The sequence below is a fragment of the Heliconius melpomene genome, chromosome 6 (assembly GCF_056956725.1).
Source record: "Heliconius melpomene rosina isolate 202511_hmr_F chromosome 6, ASM5695672v1, whole genome shotgun sequence".
Classification (NCBI taxonomy): Eukaryota; Metazoa; Arthropoda; class Insecta; order Lepidoptera; family Nymphalidae; genus Heliconius; species Heliconius melpomene.
Genome location: NC_140394.1, coordinates 13,093,135 through 13,112,974, shown reverse-complemented (window position 1 = coordinate 13,112,974; position 19,840 = coordinate 13,093,135). Strand labels below are relative to the sequence as shown.

General features: G+C 32.8%; 2 protein-coding genes across 4 annotated transcripts in view; one reads left to right on the top strand and one right to left on the bottom strand.

Annotated features, from left to right (window-relative positions):
• hrm (solute carrier family 16 member hermes) overlaps positions 1 to 19,392 on the top strand; it is a 29,395-nt gene extending 10,003 nt beyond the window's left edge. The window contains exons 1-7 of one of the 3 annotated variants that reach the window (XM_085187190.1): positions 936 to 1,095; positions 4,073 to 4,192; positions 5,405 to 5,548; positions 6,073 to 6,199; positions 6,685 to 6,864; positions 7,631 to 7,757; positions 15,020 to 19,392. In XM_085187190.1, the coding sequence (XP_085043316.1) occupies positions 1,062 to 1,095; positions 4,073 to 4,192; positions 5,405 to 5,548; positions 6,073 to 6,199; positions 6,685 to 6,864; positions 7,631 to 7,757; positions 15,020 to 16,228 (1,941 nt within the window). In that variant the 5' untranslated portion in view covers positions 936 to 1,061 and the 3' untranslated portion in view covers positions 16,229 to 19,392. Of the gene's footprint in view, positions 1 to 935; positions 1,096 to 4,072; positions 4,193 to 5,404; positions 5,549 to 6,072; positions 6,200 to 6,684; positions 6,865 to 7,630; positions 7,758 to 9,776; positions 12,936 to 15,019 lie in introns of those variants that run through there. The other 2 variants (XM_085187188.1, XM_085187189.1) reach the window with 2 other exon arrangements.
• The window catches only part of asf1 (histone chaperone asf1), a 33,264-nt gene continuing 31,120 nt past the window's right edge, over positions 17,697 to 19,840 (bottom strand). The window contains exon 2 of the mRNA XM_085187192.1: positions 17,697 to 17,835. The gene's annotated coding sequence lies outside the window, so the exon portion shown is untranslated. The remainder of the gene's footprint in view (positions 17,836 to 19,840) is intronic.

Sequence of the window (19,840 nt, the reverse complement as noted above, 5' to 3'; positions counted from 1 at the left end):
TGTACTTGTTGGTTCGATTTCTACTCGGTGGCATGGTTATATATTTCTTTTTATTTCTCGGTTCTAGTAATACGACTGAGGGGAGTGAAATATTTAATATTTTCATTTTCCCGCTCTAGCAAAGAAGTAAAGCACGGGATTAAGTTCCGCCACTCAACACACAATGCCTCAAGAATTGGGCGGAAAATGGGACACGGAGATTCTTAACATTGAGTTCCCAGATTCTCCCTGCGTCCCCATCTATATGCGAGATACAGCGTGAAACTAAAAAAAGTGATACTATAAACAAAATGCGGCGTTGAGTTCCGCAACTTAATACGCGATCATCTCTCAAATATGGGCAAAAAGTGGAGAAAGAGTTTTGAACATATTAATCGATGACGTAATAATTTTAAAATTACACCACTTTTTTTTTAAATATAAGGCGTCTCGTTTATAATATTGTTTATAAAAACATGAGTATTATCTAAAAGATGATAAAAAAACCATTTGATATGGGCATGACGTAATAGACAAGCCTACGGTGCCAAAAATGAATGATATACTTACTATCAGGGCGCGACGATTGTCACGAGAGAGGGCGCGGTGTTGAGTTTCGCCACCTACCAAGCAATGGGCGAAAACGCGATTCTATGAAAAAATTATAAATAAATTAAAAAAGCTCAACTGAGGTTGGCATGGCTACGGTTATAGGTTTGATTCCCACTCTGCCAATGCATTATTTTCATTTACTCACTCTGATACAAATACCAACACAAAATGCGGCGTTAAGTTCCGCCACTCCACACGCAATGTCTCGAACACTAGGTCGAATATGCCTGCCCACCCTCCCCGTGATATGCGAGATACAGCATAAAACTAATCACTAAGAAATATATATGAAAATTAAAAAAAAATCATTGAGGGTAATTCAAAATTTTTAAGCTTCTATTGTGTCAACTGTTACAATTTTATGTCTTGGGTTGTTTAAGATTGCTGTCATTCTTTTTCTCTGGATTAGAAATATATTATTCTTTATTTATTGTTCTATTTCTTTGAAGTGAGATTGTGTTTACTTAAAAATGTCGCAGATAAAATATAAAAGGATTCGTCCCAGTAAGTTGTTTGTCATGTTGATCAGAATAGCAAGACATTATTTGTGATATATATAATTTATATTGAGATATATAAATTATATATATCACTACTATATCGATCAGAATAGTAAAATATATGTATGTAGGTACGTATGTACAAAGATATCGAATATTTCTGTAGAATTTTTTATTTTATCTTATAATATTTTCCATTAAAAAATAATGTAGAAACATATTATTTATTCAAAGTGTAAACTTGTAAGCAGGCTTTTCTAACAAATGTTTTTTAAGTATTTATTATCTACCGCCTTATCTCCTTTACTGCTAAACAGTTACGTGTCAATATTTACATAAACTACTTTCATTATATAAATGGTTTAGTCGTCTAGTGCCCTGTGGCGCAGCTGTGACGTGGTTTAAGTTGATGGTAGTGGATGCAAATCTTAAATCGTAATGATGATTATATTTAAAATTAGACGGGGGTAAAGCAACCCCTTTTTCGCTTCGCTCGTTTCGCTTGTAGAAAGCTACAGAAAATGTATTTTTTGAACGTATTTCACACTGATATATTAATTATAAAAATTGCTTACCTAATTATGCTACAGTGGCCTTAGATAATACAGCCAGTACAATGTGTCCGTCTGATAGACGACCGAGCTCCAGAAAATGCTGACGAGAGAGAGGTCGGGTGACCGGCGCCGGTGGGAAAGGAATTTCTTCTTTTCCCACACTTATTCCATCGTGGAATAACTAAGTCGTAGGTTAAGTTAGATTAATTTGGGTTTAAATAGATTACTGTTTCTGTAACATTGAAAGCAGTAATCTTAGATATAGTTTAGTTTTAAATTAATTTGTACTTTGATTTAAAATTTTAATAAGATACCTAAGTTTATATATAAAAATACGGTTGATATATGAAAGATAAAAAAAATATGAGCAGGTAATGTCAGTTAATAAAAAACCCATTGATAAGAATGAGTTCATTTTATCACAAACAAGTTCAATAAACTTCAATTGTAGTTCAGGTTACATGTGTGTATGTGTATGTAGTATGGACATCTGTTTATTTGTTTTAGTGGTATGCTATCTAGATGTGATAGCAGCATGCGCGTATCTACAGATATTTTCTGGTGGGGGTTCGAACTTTTAATAAATAAGCCTTTTATTCGGATATAACAGAATATACAATTAACTAGTCGTTTCACTACACATATGCATGTAAATACTAATACAACATAATATTTATTAAAACTATTCGTATATTTGATCCTTTTTTATTTTCTGTAAGTCCGTTTGCCAGTTAGCAAAGGCCTCCTCCAACCAACGTAGATTTTAGATTTTTTGTGATTTGTTATCATTTTTTCTTTTGTGATTAGTTGGAGGGTTGCGGTCTCTTCCCCACGAGGACCAGTCGGCTTGGGGAAGATTGTGTTAGGTTCGAACTTTACATTTGAATAAATAAATTCCTCTTAAGATTATTTTTCGTTAGTAGAATTTTAATTTTGTAAAAAATTCTGGGGTGGATGGACTATTCTGGGGTGGGCAAGAACCACGCCACATAAGAACGAGTCGCCCTCAACAGCGTGCGACTGTAAACGCGACGGTCATAGTGCGATTCCCATCCGTTAGAGTGAAATATTTACTATTTTGCGCAGCGTTGAGTTCCGCAACTCAACACGCAATGCTTTTACTGTCCTAATGGGAACGGAGTTTCTTCCCAGGTTCCCTCTGCCTACCCTACGATGTGCGGGTTACAGCGTGAACCAATACATATGTAGGTTTAGCTATACCTTATAATAGTTTCATTTATCGGCCATTAGGAAACATTACACGATGAGTGGGCGGAGGGTTTATTTTTATTACTATAGACATTTTATGGAGATAAAACAATAACAACAATGTTACAGCGGCTTTAATGGTTTCTTTTTCATTTTATTATTTAAGTAGCGATCTGCACGCGGCTTTGCTCGTCTTTACATGGTTTAATGATAACGTGTAGGAAGTGTAAATATTATGAATATGTATAGGTTTTTCATTCCTAAATCCTTTTTTATACGCACCAAGATAAAAATGTTACACTTCAAATTTATCATTTTCAATGGTTCGCTTTGTTCACAGTAGGCAGTACATAATTATGTTAACTATATTAAAATCTATTGCCTAATTTGAAATATTTAAGTTTCATCACATCAATTTGAAGCGACTTTTTAAAAATTTTTTTCTTTGTTTCTTGTTGTATCAGAAGAAACCAGGGAACCTAGTGGTAGATCCGTTCCCCTTTTAAACACTTCCGTTCTTCACTTTCCGCCTAATTTTTAAGGCTCTGAGAATCGAATTCACAACCGTCGCGTTTTCAGACCTACGGTTGTGCCCCTGCGTCGCGACGGCCTGGGAATAATACGTTTTAATTTATTTTGCATTGCCACGAAAGATAGGTAGGTGTAACAAAAGAGTCATACAAAAATTATGATACACAAAATTCATTCGAATAATTGGGAAAATGTTATTTTTAGCTAAACTTCAACGTTATAACTAAACTGTTTGGACGAATGCCAGTACAGAGTTTGAAATCTGGAACTCCAGAACGCTGCATTAAGACAATATCGCGTCATTAAATATATGGGAAATCCTATGAAAGAAAATGAGCGTTACATTTTATTTCACGCCCGTTTCCGCAAACAGCAGAACATGGTGCTAGGCTATCTTGCTATATGCGGGAAAAGGCGTGAAAAAAAGCCAGTATTAAAAAACTACATTCTCCATTTGCCAAATTCTTCTGAATTCGAGGCATATGTCAGGATGGGCTGAAAACTTTGTGTCATTACGTTTTCCACTTGTGGTCCGGACTCCAGGCATTGCCACACCATGTCTTGTGGCTCTGACTCAGAGCGTGCACCACAGCCTCAACACAATTTCAAAACAGCGTCTTCACAAACAGCTTTTTAAAAATAAAAATAGAGGATGGAAGAATAAACTCTTTCTTTTATTCTTTTCAGTGAAACTACCAGAAGATGAGACCGGCGCTGTGGGTGGTAGGTTCACCATTGGTCCTGCACCTGAAAGAGATTGGGAGATGGTACCACCGGATGGAAAGTGGGGATGGTGTGTACTCGTAGGTAACGGATTTTTTAGTCATTTTTTATGGTTTTATCAGTTTGACCTTTATATCTATTTATTTATCTATCTGTCTAACTATCTATGTGTCAATGAATAAAAGAACGTTGCGACGCGACTGGGACCCACTCCATGCCGTTAAATTTGCTGACCTGATAGTATCCGTGACAATACGGCCAGGATGATGAGAAATTACTTCACAAAGCACTTTTAATCGTGTTTATATTCGTAATTTTAACAATTTCTTATTATATGATTTCCTACTTTTAATAGAAAGAAATACGATAGTCCTGGGTTCAAATTAAAATCCAGTTTTTTTCTTACAATTAATTCCGTTCCACCTTTAAAAATATAACTATATTAAAAGAGTGAGGGAGATTTATATTTGTATCAGCGGCGTCGCCCTCATATAAGTTATTGTTATATTATATATATAAATTATATAATATAATTGTTATATTATATAAATTATATAAAATAGTTACTTATATTCTAGCCTATATTATATTGGGGTGTAGATATAATATATAAGTTATATTACTTTCATCTAAATCCGTTCAGGACTTTTTGCGTGAAAGAGGAACGAATATCTATCCTCACAAACTAAGTTTTATAATATTAGTAATCTGAGTAAGATAAGATTTCTAGTATTACAAAATTTATATTCACGAATATTAAATAAAAATATATCTACATATTAATCTCATGGTAGGAATACAAAACTATGAAGCGGAGATATTTATCATTATAATCACTTTTGAGCTTGCAATGTTTGGAAAATTGTTTAGAAATGAAAAACACATTTTTTTTCAGGCTAAGAAACTTAGGAACCTGCACAACATTTCGTTTCTCTACTTCCCGCTGAATTCTGGTGATACTGCGTGTTGAGTGGCGGAATTCAACTATGAACTTTGCCTCTTTACCAGAGGGAGGAAATGAAAATATTAAATATTTTATTTCCTTGATTGAGAATTGTACCCACAACCTGTCGTGTTTAACTAACGTATAACGTGTAACTATAAACGCGACACTTGTGGGTTCGAGTCCCTCTTAGAACTAAATATTTTAGTTTCTTCGCTCTGAGTTCTGTGACTACACGCTGTCTCGGTAATTTGCTTGTTCCGTGGGGAGTGTCTTATCACTAGGTCCTCTCTGACCTCCCTGCCATATGCGAGAAGCAGCGTGAAGATAACATTTTTTTTACATAATTCCAGGTGCAATGCTAGTGAATATATTAATACCGGGCACGATAAAGTCGTTCGGCGTTTTGCTAGTGGAGTTTAATGACGTGTTCGAGTGTTCGCCGTCAGCGTCGCTGGGCATCGTTGCGTTATGTTACTTCTTGTACAGTAGTTTAGGTAAGTTTTTACCTGTTTATACTTAATATTGGAGTAATGAAGCTGAAGAGTTGGTTTGGTTGTACCTACTTGCTGATCTCAGGAACTTATGGTCAAACCATGAGGGAAGGGAGGAAGGGAAGGGAATAATGTTTCAAAAAATCCTCGCTTAAGACAAAACACGGTTTTATGTTCCGCCACTCAATACGCAATGTCTCAAATGTTGGGCAGACTTCCCTGTGGGGAACAGAGTGTATTCAATATAAGATTCCCTCTGCCTTCCCTGCCCTGCCCCCTATAAGCGGGATACAGCGCGGCGTGACGGTAAAAAAAAAAATATTTCAGTTGGTTTTCTCCCCATTTCCCCGCTCTGGTAAAAAGGCAACGCGCGGCACGCGGCGTTGAGTTCAGCTACTCAACAGGTAATGCCAATGATAAAATCAGCTGTGCGTTGGAAATGGAATGTATTAACATTGGGTTCCCTCTGCCTACGCTGCCATATTCGGGATAAAATGTGGGATAAAATGCAAATATATTTTTCTCAGGTCCAATATCATCTATATTATCTGTGAAATGGTCGTACAGGACTGTTGTGTTGATTGGCGGTAGTTTTGCCGCTTTTGGAATGATTTTTAGCAGTTGGGCGTATTCTATTACTTATTTGTATTTTAGGTAAGCATTTTTTGTTATTATTATATATTTATAATTTTTTCAGCTTCACGCTCTTTCCTCATATAGCAGGGTAAGAAGACGCAATCTAGCGCATTATTTTTGGAAGGCGATCGAACCCTCGAAAAATTCGGCGAAAAGGTGGGAACGGAGTATCTTAACACTAGGTTCCCTCTGCTGTGTGCGGAATATGATGCTAGATGTTTTGATTTGATGTATTTATTCGGCGCGTAAATTAAGAAATTAAATATCTCCTTAATATATATATATTTTTAATTTTTAGATTGCCTATTTTTTTTATTATAGATTATTTTTACAATATGAAAATTCAACATGGATGAAATTTTATGAGATAAAAATGAAAGTGTCATCAAAAATGGACTTCTGTTTTCCTTTTTGTAGTTTTTTTTGTATTTTCCTCATTTCTTTTTTCAATATATATAAAGAAATATTTATTTTTTTCGTAACTTTTATTTTCTTGTTTAAAGTTTCGGCGCGATGGTTGGCACGGGCGCGGGCCTGGCGTTCCCCCCCACGGTGTATATAGTGTCCTCGTACTTCGTGCGCCTGCGCGGCCTCGCTAACGGCATCTGCATGTCCGGGTCGGCATTCGGCAGCATCATACTGCCTCCGGTCCTGAGGGTGTTGCTGGAGACTTATGGTTATAAGTGAGTATTACAATACGGTTGGCAAGTCGTGGCCGTTTTGAAGTTAGGCTTTCTGAACTGAAGTTGAAAACTCATACATTACTGTGTTGCCATCTACAGCTAACTTCAGGACGACCACGATTACGAGACTATATTTTTCTTTTCTTTTATTTTTTTGTATTTATTTATTTGTGTATACAAAAAGGTAACTCGTTCAAATCCTACCTTTTGGATAAAACTTACATTATTGGTGTTTTTATCCGAGAAAATTATAGAGAAACTTTGGATGTATTAATGTTTCGTATAGTGTTTAGGGCTGAAATTCAATGTCGCATTTTTTCATACCAGTGAAAGTGAAATTTATTCCACCTCATGGGAATCGAACTCACTACGATCACCTTTACATTCAGGCGATGTCTCACTGCCGCTGATGTATTTTCTTTACTGTTAATCACTACAAACACGTAGTCTACACTTTTTCTTACTTTTTTATTTGTAGTTAAATGCTGTATCCCGCATATAAAGTAAGCAAAGGGAACCTACTGTTAAGACACTCAGTTAACATTAAGACACTTCCGTTCCCCATTTCCCCACCGAATTCTGGAGGTATTGCATGTTGAGTAGCGGTATTCGATGACGCGCTTCACCTCGTTACCAGAGTATATTTTTGTATTTTTTTTACATCATTTTGAACAATAAAATTTTATATTCTTCCATGCTAACGCAAGTTTATGTTATAGTTAAAATTTAATATGAATTTAAATATATCTAATTTCTTTGAAAACAGAGGCACAGTGTTAATACTCGGTGGTATAATGCTCAACGTGTGGGCCGCGGCGTTACTGTTCCAGCCCGTGGAGGAGCACATGGTTAAGAAATATAAGGAAGTACAGGAAGATGATGATGGGAATCAGGTAAGATGTTTTTATATGAAGTGTCAGTCACTGTTAGTTACTGTCAGTCACTGTCAGTATTTATACTACTGTCAGTACTGTCATTGCAGTAAGGTAGCCGAATCGTGGCCGCCCTGAAGTTACCTTACCTTATCTTACCGTAGCTTACCTTAGTTAGATGATAATTTATTTCGCGCGAGTGTACAATGCCCCATAGTTCGGAAAACCATACTTAAGAGCGGTCACGACTGACAGTATTGATAATGACTGATAGTACTGTTGCACAATGAAACAAAGTTAAAAGCTATTTATTATTAGAAATGATCTCTAAACGTTTAAATTGTCTTTAATAAGTTCAATTGTTTTTTAAATTTACGTTAATATTTTTTAAACTCAGTTTATAAATTAAATATTTTTTTATAAATTCGTATTTATACTTTTTTTATATATTCAAAATGTTTTATTATTATTTGACATATTCGAAATTTTATTTTTATATATTCCGAAATGAGTATTCAAAATTTATTTCCAAACGCGTTTTTGTGTGTGTTTTTGAAAATGAACCGAGTCTTCACGATCGATGAAACATCAAGTAAGATACATATGTACATGTGTTTACAATTTTTTCTTGCTTTCAAATGAAAACTATTTATTAACAATTATTATCATTTTGTATTAAGTAATGATTTTAGTTTGGTCAATAAATTGAATTATTTTGGACATGTTAAATTATTTTGTATTATAACATTTTTTCAAAGTCATAGATCCTAGTGTCAAAACACTCTGTTCTTCACTTTCCGTCCGAATTTGAGACGTTGCGTGATGAATGGTGAAACACAACGTCAAGCTTTGTCTTGTTAGAGTGCCACAATGAAAATAATTTATATCCCGGATTGGGATCTCATCTGTGACCAAATCGTCTTCAGTCAAAATTAAATCAAAGAAGGTTATCGATATCACAATTTATATTAAAATATACATATATGATATAACTATGTCCAATTGGTTGCTTGATCAATTATTTGACTGGATAATTATTGCAATAAATTATTGACGACTACTTATAAAATTTTATTAACAATTAAAAGTCTAATTATTTTTGAATATTCAAAATAGTTTTCATTCATATTGTCACCTTCAAAATCCATGTTACTTTCAGTTTATGTATTATTATTTACAAACTAACTCATGATTATTTTAATTTAGTGGTAATATTCGTTTTATTATGGATTATTTTTCATATTTCAATTTTTTTTCTGAATTAAGAATTTGATAAATTATTATTTACATTTCCTTATTTAAATAAATATTTTTTTTTCGAAATTTCAAAATTATATCATAATTGGTACCACTAATTTAAACATATCGTCATTTTATATCATTATTATGTGTATTTATTTACATTTATATTGTCTAACGCACGTTACATACGCTTTGCACGCTACTTTACTTCATTCCTTCATTCACGGAATAATCACTTTCTACAAAGACTTGTTTCATTATCAGAAATAATACACTCGCTATAATGTAATTAAAAACAATGTGATTATAATGATTATACTGAAAGTGATTATGTATGTGTTGTAGATTATACACAGGCTTCTAACATTCTTTTTATGTAGCCATGTTGTATGATGATGGCTTTTTGTGATATTAAAAATACTTAGTATTTACTTATATGGTTTTTTTAACAGACAATATATAATTTAGAGGATATTTTTTATAAATATTATGACATATGACTGATTGATTTATTGACAGTCGAGTATATAACAAAGATTGATATTTAAATAATTTTTTGATGATAAATATTTATTGATTATTTAAATGTCTATATTAATAGATAATATATGTTATTGTAAATATTATAGTGTTTATACATACATATATAGTAGTGTGAAAGTAGACTTAGGTACTAATATATGGGAATATAATTTAGTGTTGTGGATTTTCTTGTTTGTAATAGATGTTATAATGTAGAAGTAGCTATAATATAGTCAGTTGGTGTTGTAGAATAATTATCACTAATATTATTTACAGGATGATATTCTGTTCGAGGAAGAAGAACCGTTAGACACCTATGACGAGACTTATGCAGTGACAGACAAACAAAACGGCTTACCGGAAGGACAAAAGGAAATAGCGCCACAATTATCACAAGTCCATATACATAACAGTCAAAATTGTATGAACTCGACAACAAATTTGAAATATAATGCGTCGAAACGCAAACTTTCTAACACAAGACCGATAGCCAAAAGTAATTTAAGTTCAACTTCAATAGGGAAGTTAGGGTCGCAAGAAACATTTGGTAGACGACTTAGTGTAGTCGGTCCCAAAAGAAATATGTCGACATCTAGTTTTGCATACGTTTCTACTCCTTTCCATGGCTCAACACTTTCAGCTTTTGACAAACCAAATGAATTCGCGTCCCAATTTTCACTTAAATCGGTCACGGAAAGTGTAGCCGATGTTGCGTATTGTTGTTTTTGTTGTAAACAGAAAGAAAAGAAGGAACCTAATAAGTTTTTTGATATATCTCTACTAACTGATCCTACTTATTTGGTAATTTTAATATCGAGCAGTACTGTAGCTATTTCGTGCACCAATTTCATCATTTTGTTACCAGACCACGCTAAAACTATAGGTTTTGATAAAGCTAGAGGTGCTTATCTATTAAGTACAGTATCAGCATTGGATTTAGTAGGACGTATAGGCGGATCGGCGTTATGCGATCTAAATTTCATGCCAAAATCGTTCTTTTTCGTCGGTGGTCTGCTATTCTCAGGCATTTGTTTAGTAATCATACCGTTTTTAAAAACGTACGTAACAATAAGCGTTTTTTGTGCGTTTTTTGGACTTGCATCGGGTGTCAACAACAGTGTGACAACTTTAGTCATGGCTGAGATCTTGGGCGTTGATAGATTGATGTCGTCGTATGGAATAAGTTTATTTGTTAACGGCCTTTTGCAATTAATAGGACCGCCGGTTTGTGGAATTTGGGCTGAACACGATAAAAATTATAATCACATGTTTGTTACTTTTGGATTTATTTTCATCGGCGGTGCGTCGCTGTGGTTGTTCATGCCATTTATAAATAGGCGTAAAAAGAAAAGAATGAACGCGCAGACTCAAAAGGCGTGATTTTTTAATGCGTCCAATGTTTCAGTCCAATTTGAGGGAATTAAGATAGATATCGATTATGGATAATCTTTTGAAAGGGGGTTTTAAAGCGATAAATTTTATTATATTTTTATTGTCATTCCTAATTTGAAATATGATTTTGAATTAAGTTTTATTATTTTCCCGGACGACTTTAATTGTTGCTCTTTTTATTAAAGTTTCATGTACTTTTAAAAACTTAAATGGTTATTTAGTTATGTTACTAAAAATTTTAATTCTATTTAAATATTTTAGCCGAAGCAGAATTTGTAAATTCGCCTCTTGGTCCAAGTGACTGGATTAAGTTAACTATACGTTCAAAAGTCCGCCATATCGAAACTTATAAAAGCTCACTTACGGTTTTGTACCTAGCGTTCTGTTGTTCGTATTTGTAATGCTATTAACACGTACTTTTAATCTGTTAACGGCTATATGTTTTTTTTTTTAAGAAATTTATATTAATTTTCTTCGTAATAAGTATAGCTTCCAGTACCATATTCTACATAAAATGCCTTAAATGACAACAGATACATATCATATATTATATATTAAATAATTATTTTAATAATACAGATTACAAAAAATATATTGTATTCGTTATATTTTATCTGTATTGTAATTGGGCTTTAGAAAAGTACAAAATCATTTATACCTTGTTCCTATTATCATCGCTGGTCAGATATTTTTATTTGAATGGCATGTTTTTTTGTTCAATGTTACCATTATATTAATACCAAAAGATATATTTTTTAATGTAGTTTTTACCTTTTTTTTTATTGTAAATTTATATAGTTTTTTTTTAAATATTAAATAAATAAATATATTAAATATAGTACAGTACATATTAGTACATTGTTAGAAATATCTGAATTATGTGTGTGTATAAAATTATTTTTACTGTTTATCCGACTTCGTAAAAGAGGAGGCTATCAAAATAACTGTATTGTTTTTAATGTTTGTTATCTCAGAACTTTGGACTGGGTTTTGATGATTCTGTTTTTGAAAGCTGGTGCTTCCCGTGTGGTCCTATTTTAATTTGGTCCAGTTCCGACAATTTTATCCTTGAGAAAATCATAAGTTTTAAATGTGTATTAACGCGACAAATGGACGAATTACTAAACATCACGCTAACCGATTTCAATATTTTTTTTTTATTAGAAAAGAACTTCAAGGGTAGTTTGATTCGAATTTCGTTAGGTTCTGATTATAGGATCCATGACAAAGTAACGGTAGTTTACTGTTTGAAGTCGGCTTTTTTTTGTAAAAAATATTTTCGTCTCGTTTGTTGCCTATTAATTTTATATACAACCTATTTTATAATATAGTGTTAATATATATGAGGCCGTCGTGGCGCAGCGGCACAAGGGTGTGACTGTAACGCGACGGTTGTGGGTTCGATCCCCACTCGAGGAAGTGAAATATTTATTTACGTTTATATTTCCATTTCTTCTTTCTGTCACTCGTTCTGCCACTCAACACGCAAAGTCTCCAGAATTCGGCAGAAAGTGGGGAACGGAGTGTCTTCACACTAGGTTCCGTCTGCCTGCCCTGCCGTGTCGGGATACAGCGTGAAGCTGATTTATTTATTTACTGTTAATATATGAATGAATGAATAAAAAACCTTTAATTATTACTATACGTGTCGTATAAGTCTATAAGACTTTTTTTAAAGAAATTTTATTACTTATATATTTTTAGTATTAGGAAGTTTAGAAATTACAAACAGTTGTCTGTTTTTCGGTATATTTTTTTCTTTATATAGATAGTTGTTTGTTAATCTTTAAACTTACAACTTTAGTACTATAGTTTTTTTTTTTCAAATCTTTATGTAAAAAATTATGTTATTCCTATACGGAAATATTTTTCAACATAATTGTTAGAAATTATCATTTTAAAATTAGTGTTTATAAACTATATTCTGGATATTTCAAATGTTTTATATAAATGTGGCACAAATTTATGAATTTTATTCCTTTCATTCCATTTTCATTCCTTATTCGTATTGAATGTGCAAAAAATATAATGTATTTTATTTATACAGGGTGAGTCATATTGAACTTTCCGATTTCAATAAGGTGTGTATTAAAAACAAAGCGACATGCAGTAAAAATTATTTTATTGTTTGAAAGCACATAACATGCAGTTTTAATTTAGTTGGTTTTAAAAATGATATCCTGTAAATGTCTACCTCCATTGACCACACACTGCTGAAGCCTTTCCCGGAAGTTGTCCATTACTCGTCGAGTCATATTCAGCGGAATAGCATTGATTTCTTCCGTGATTGCAGCCTTCAGTTCATCGATGGTTCGGGGACGATCCGTGTACACCTTTTCCTTCAGGTAACCCCAGGTGAAAGAAATCGCAGGGGGTTAAATCAGGTGATCTCGGCGGCCACCCAACGTCACCTCGCAAAGAAATGAGATGACCGGGAAACATTTGTCGCAGGATTTCCATTGAACGCCTGGATGTATGGGCTGTAGCACCATCTTGTTGGAACCAGATGTTATCGTTGTCATGATTCTGCGTTAATTCCTCCAATTTCGGTTTCAGAAAAGTTTCAAGCATGTCGCAATACCGAGCAGAGGTAACTGTGACGACTTGACCATCTTCTTCAAAAAAATAGGGACCCCACACACCAAACTCTGCAATAGCGCACCACACTGTCACTCGAGGGCTGTGAAGTGGTCGTTCGTGTAGGTTTCGTGGGTTATTCTCAGCCCAGTATCGAAAATTCTGTTTGTTGACAGTTCCGGCGAGGTGAAAATGTTCCTCATCACTGAAGATCAAAACAGCAGTGCGGGGGATCTGCTGAATGTCGCGGCATAAATTTGTTCGTGTGTCTAAGTCTCTAACTGTTAATTCTTGCACTACCTGAATCTTGTATGGGTGAAATTTAAGGTCTCTATGCAGTATTCTGCGGACACTACTGAAAGATAATCCTAGTGAAGCGGCATGTTTCCGAACAGAACGCCGAGGGGATTGTTGAATTGAAGCCCGCACTCTATCCACGTTTTCCGCTGACGTTGACGTCCTAATTCGGCCTTGTGGTCTTGTTTTTAATGCTGATGATGTTGCTCTAAAATTTGATACCCAATTTCTGATTGTTGGTCCAGTGGGAATGGGATCACGTCGACCAATAGCAAAATGTAAACGGAACGCACGCTGTGTTGTGATCACGGAGCCGCCATTTTTAATAAACTCTTCAACTACGAACGCACGATGTTGTCCCGACCAAGCCATTGCTCACACTAAAACTGCATGTCATGGCGCGTCTAATGACACCATCCCCACCCTTCTACTCCTTCCCTTCTTCGTGCAACGTCCTTCCAAAACCGGAAAGTTCAATATGACTCACCCTGTATATATAATTATAGAAATTGAAAAAACTACTCGTAACTTTTCATCACATAACTTTGAAGTTGTCTTTATAAATATAAGTTTGTTTCTACGTTTTATTAATATGTATGATAAAATAAATTTTTCGAGACATTGCGTAGTGTGTGGCGGAGTTCAATATCACGCTTTGTCTTGTTACGAGACAAAGCGAGCTAATGAAAATATTGAATATTCCCAATCGAACCCACAACTGACGCGTTTACTGTCACACGCTTGTACCACTGCGCCAAGATGGCCTCAAAGGTAAATTATCACAGGCCAATTATATAAGTGAATATCATGTTATTATTTACTTTTTCTTATTACATTAATGATGATGATGAATATTGTGAATTTTTGTGTAAATAATAAATGTGTATTTTATTACAATATTGTTGTTTTATTTTTTAAGTGGCAACCTATTTTTGTTTTGCCTGGACATTTTTATAAGTAATATTTTTTTATGTTAAAAAAACCGTTATATTCGAACGGTTTGTAGTTATTATTGAGATTTAAAAATATTCTTGTATATGTACAAATAAAAATCTCAAAAATAGCAATGTCTTCAGAGCATAAGCTTCGTTTTACACCATCACGCGCGAAGTTACACAGGTTTCCCAATAGCAGGCAAATGCATATTTCAATTTTATCATTTTAAAGTAGCTTTATATGGAATGTTGCCATAGATAAATATTTTAGTGATTTTTTAACTATGTATTTATAATATATTGTAATACTTCTTTCAGTTGGAACCATTTATTGAGGAAGAAGAACCGAGCGAACTAGATGATACCAACCCAAGAGTAACACTAACTCCCGAAGAAAATTCAGATAAATATCAAAATGGCTCCCCACCAATACATAAACAAAAATCAACAGCAACTTTGGACGAAAAATCTCCTAATTTCACGAGATCAGCCAGTGCAGCTTTAGTATCACACGCAGAAACTACACGAACTCGTAAAATTTCTACACCTGTCTCTTCAAAACATGGTCTCCAACATATATCGAGCAAGATTTCTAATCACTTGCCAAGTAATCCGTCGTTGTTGGAATCGGTGCCTGAAGGAAAGACGAGTCGGGTTAATTCTACTGAAGCCTTCGGGAAAAAATTGGCAGTACCTAAAACTCCTAAACGAAGTCCTTCCACATCAAGTTTTCAATATATGTCGACGCCGTTTCATGGATCTACTTTATCAGCGTTTGAGAAACCAAGCGAGTTTGCCTCCCAATTTAGTCTTAAATCTGTAACCGATAGCCTAGCGCCAATCACTTATTGCTGTGGATGCAAAAAATCTAAAGAAGATGATACTAAAAAGGAACCTAATAAATACTTTGATGTACAACTCCTAAAAGATCCGATTTATTTAGTCATTTTAATTTCCAACTGCACATGTGCTATATCGTATACGAATTTTATTATGTTAGTGCCGTCGTACGCTGAAGAATGTGGTTTCGATAAAACTCTAGGCGCGTATCTCTTATCGATTATTTCAGCACTCGATTTGGTAGGGCGAATCGGTGGATCAGCACTATCGGATATAGTGTTGACCCCAAAACGTTATTTCTTTATCACCGGTTTATTATTATCCGGTATCAGTTTATCGGTAATTCCCCTAATGACATCGTATTCGGCAATTAGTGCGTTTTGCTGTATATTTGGGATTGCGTCAGGCATTAACGTGGGTGTCACAGCACTTGTGATGACGGAAATGCTCGGGACGGAACGTTTGATGTCATCATACGGAATTAGTTTATTTATGAACGGTATTTTACAATTGATTGGACCTCCGATATGCGGTATATGGTATGAACGTACTAAATCGTATAAGTCATTGTTCGTAACACTCGGTTTTATACTCGTTTTTGGGGCAGCTTTATGGTGTTTCGTCCCTTTTATTAATAGAAGACGGAAAAAGGCATTAAAAATTAAAGAAAATGCTAGCAAGGCGTAATTTTTTAGCAAAATTTAGTGGCAATTTAATTGTTTGATATAGAATCTCTTTAATCATATTAATTTTTAATTATATGTAACGCTTTTTAAATAATCATTTTATTCTGGGACCGAATTATGAATGGTAATGGAAATGGCGGGTAATTTAACGTTTAATTACGTTGTAAGGTACGTAAAGTTATAATATTAATAATTTTAAGTTTAAGTACTTAAAAACATAACCCAGTGTTGTATCTAATTTATTATATTTCCTTTATAATATTTATTATAAATCAATTAATCACAAATAATGATTTTTAATTATTCTACTATAATTATAGTTGTAATAATTATTTTTATAATTATTTCATTTTTCATGTGTTATTATTACGTTTACAAAGTACTACGAAAACAATTATCACAATTTAACGTTTTATTATTCTTATGAAAGTTTGTTTGAATTATTGAATTTTTTTTGTATTTGTATTAAGCTAAATATTTTATCTTCTTTTGCTTATAATCAGCTTCACGCTGTATCCCGCATAAAGCAGGGTAGGCTGAAGGAACCTACGGCTAAGACACTCCGTTCCGCACTTTCTGCGTGATTTTAGAGGCATTGCGTGTTGAATGGCAGAACTCAACGCCGCGCTTTGCCTCCGCACCTGCCAGAGCGAAGAAATGGAAATATAAACGTAAATAAATATTTCACTTCCTCTAGTGGGGATCGAACCCACTGCCGTCGCGGTACAGTCACCTCCTTGTCCCGCTGCGCTACGACAGAATCTTCTTTTTGCTAATTAATGTAATCCATTGAATACTCTATACCTATTGTCTTTTATTTATTTTCTCCAATGCAAAATGAGAGAAAAAAAATTGTTTAATAAGATTACTTTATGTAATGCCTAAAAATATATATTATAAAACAATATTTAAAATAATATAAGCTTAAGTCAATTGTATAAAACTAAACATGCCTTAATAATTGATAAATAAATAAATATATATATATATATTTTATATAATTATTCTGTTTTATATCTGTCCATTGAATGTAGACTGTAGAGTATAACTTAATAGGACATATTCAATAGTATTTTTTGTTTGGCACTATATTTAGTGGTCTTTGCGTAAATTTCAATTAAAAGTAAACAATCACACAGATTATCAATATTTTTTAAAGTTTTAGTATGTAAATAGGCTATAGTGATTTAATTTTCTGCGTTTTTATCTACATATTATGTATAAATAATTTCAGTTATTTAATAAATATAATTTCTTTAATATTACAAATGTAATAGAACGTGTAATCATTAAATTCGGGGTTGCATGAAATAAAACTAATGTTCCAATTATTTATTTATTTAAAGAAATATATTATGTAAATGCCTTTATAACGTGATACATTATTTGAATCTCTATAATAAATCTCAACATAACAAACGGTATTAAAAAAACCCAATGCTATCCTGGCCTAAACAAAAGCGTTGTCACAACTAATTATTATTTTTGTACTTATAGCAATTATATTTGTATGATTTTTCCGTAAGGTTAAGCATAACATTTGGAGTACAATTATATTCATCGAACATCTATAGCGCGGCGTTGAGTTCCGCTCTGTCTTGCTTTCATCTGCAAAAAAATGCATGAAGTGAAAAAAATACAATATATTATAGATACCTCTCATAAACTTCATGAAAATATTAAGTAAAATATTTTTTTTGTTTTAATTTAAATATATTTTAGTATTAATTTTAATATCTTATATGAATTTTGTAGTAAATTGTATGGAATCTAAGAATAAACGTGGTTTAGGATATGTTTTATTCCTTATTTTGTTGTTTCTTTTTTTGGCAAAGGCAATGAAATTATAGTTATTTGTTACTCTGTTTTTTCCCCATATTATCTAAGTAAATAAGAAGAAAATTATGTTTAAGTATTCATATTCATGTTTATTTTCTTTTTATATTGTGATATTCTTACTTTATAAAAGTATATACGTATATATTTTTTTTAACTACAGTGTTGGTATCAATTAGAGCATTATTGTACTTAGAAAGGTGTATAACGCGTTATATTTACATAACTTACATTTTAATCTTATATTCGAATTACTGCTTATCAAAATTTGTTTATTGATTTTATATAAAAAAGTAACCATTTATAATTTTATAATGTACTACTAATTTGCTATACTATTATTATTATCATCATCCATAAAAAAATGTTAATCAATGCGATTTGAATCAGCGCTTTATATGTGCCATATGAGCTTGAAACTTAACTCGGTATATTTAATAACATTCGTTTTGCTTTTTTATCATTATTTTAAAAAAAGGTTAATTATATAATATGCGTGAATATTTTTTGCTTATTCTATATTTTCCCATTTCAAACACACACACTAACGCCCAATATTCATAATGTATCTCCTATCTCCAGTTAACGTCCGACATATCTATCCAATCACTAACCTGCATGCCTACCTCCATCTCTGTCTATTTCAGTCTATGGTTGCAATTTTTGGATTAGGATTGGTTATTAACATTGGGCGTAAGTCTCTGCTCACCCTACTACAGTAGGCTATGCAGCGTACGAGAGAAAAGAAAGAAAGAAATTAAAATTATATATTTAACAAGACAAAATATCTATAAAGCTCTAGCTATCCCACAGAAAATTTCTTTCGGTTGAATGATAATTAATACACTAAAAAAATACATTGTCTTCTTTTTAACGTATGTCATGTCAGTGTAGATATTATTCTATTATTGAAACCATCATGGCTCAGCTCTACAACTATTCGATAGGATTAATTATATTCATTTTTCCGATCTGAGAGGACAAAGTGCTGCGTTCAATTCATGATATATGCGGAATACCATAGTGTTCAGTCCTTGATCGCGGGTAGACTCAACCCCGGACTAAAAAGAGTTCCGCTTAATATACCTTGCCTGTTAATAAATAATTATAGATTAGTTTCAGTTAAATATTAATGTTATATTATATATTTTTTTATTACTTGATTATTTACGTGTAATATAATATTTTTTTTTATTTAGCAAAGGATATGTATAAATTATTCCTACAGGGATGGATGGTTTAGCGCTAATTCTCTATTATGTTATAAATGTTTATAACTATTTTTTATACTTACTTAATTATGAAATAAATATTTTTTTCATATTTTTATTTTTTAGGCATTTTAACTATTATTATCCTTTATTCAAAAATAATTTTGCTTTTTAGCTTAGCTAGCAATTTCTAAGTAGGTACTAAAATATTTATGCACCAATTTGTTTTAAAAAATAAAATTTGTTTAAATATTAAAAAAAATATCATAAGTAATACCATTGTAAATGTGCAAAATTACTAGTGTTAAACGTAGATATATTTACATTTTGTAAAAATTTTCCTTGCTTACTTTGGCAAATACAGTAATAATTTAATCCTGACTGATTTCAATGAGAAATTTTTAGTACTTAAAATTTCCTAAATTATTTTATTAAAATTGTTTTGTAACCGTTGTGATATTTATAATAACTGACGATTCACATAATGACCCCAGAGTCAAAGTAAGGCAGACTTTCATCCTTTTCTGTTTCTAAACTCTAATTAAAGTTCCTATGAATCTAATATA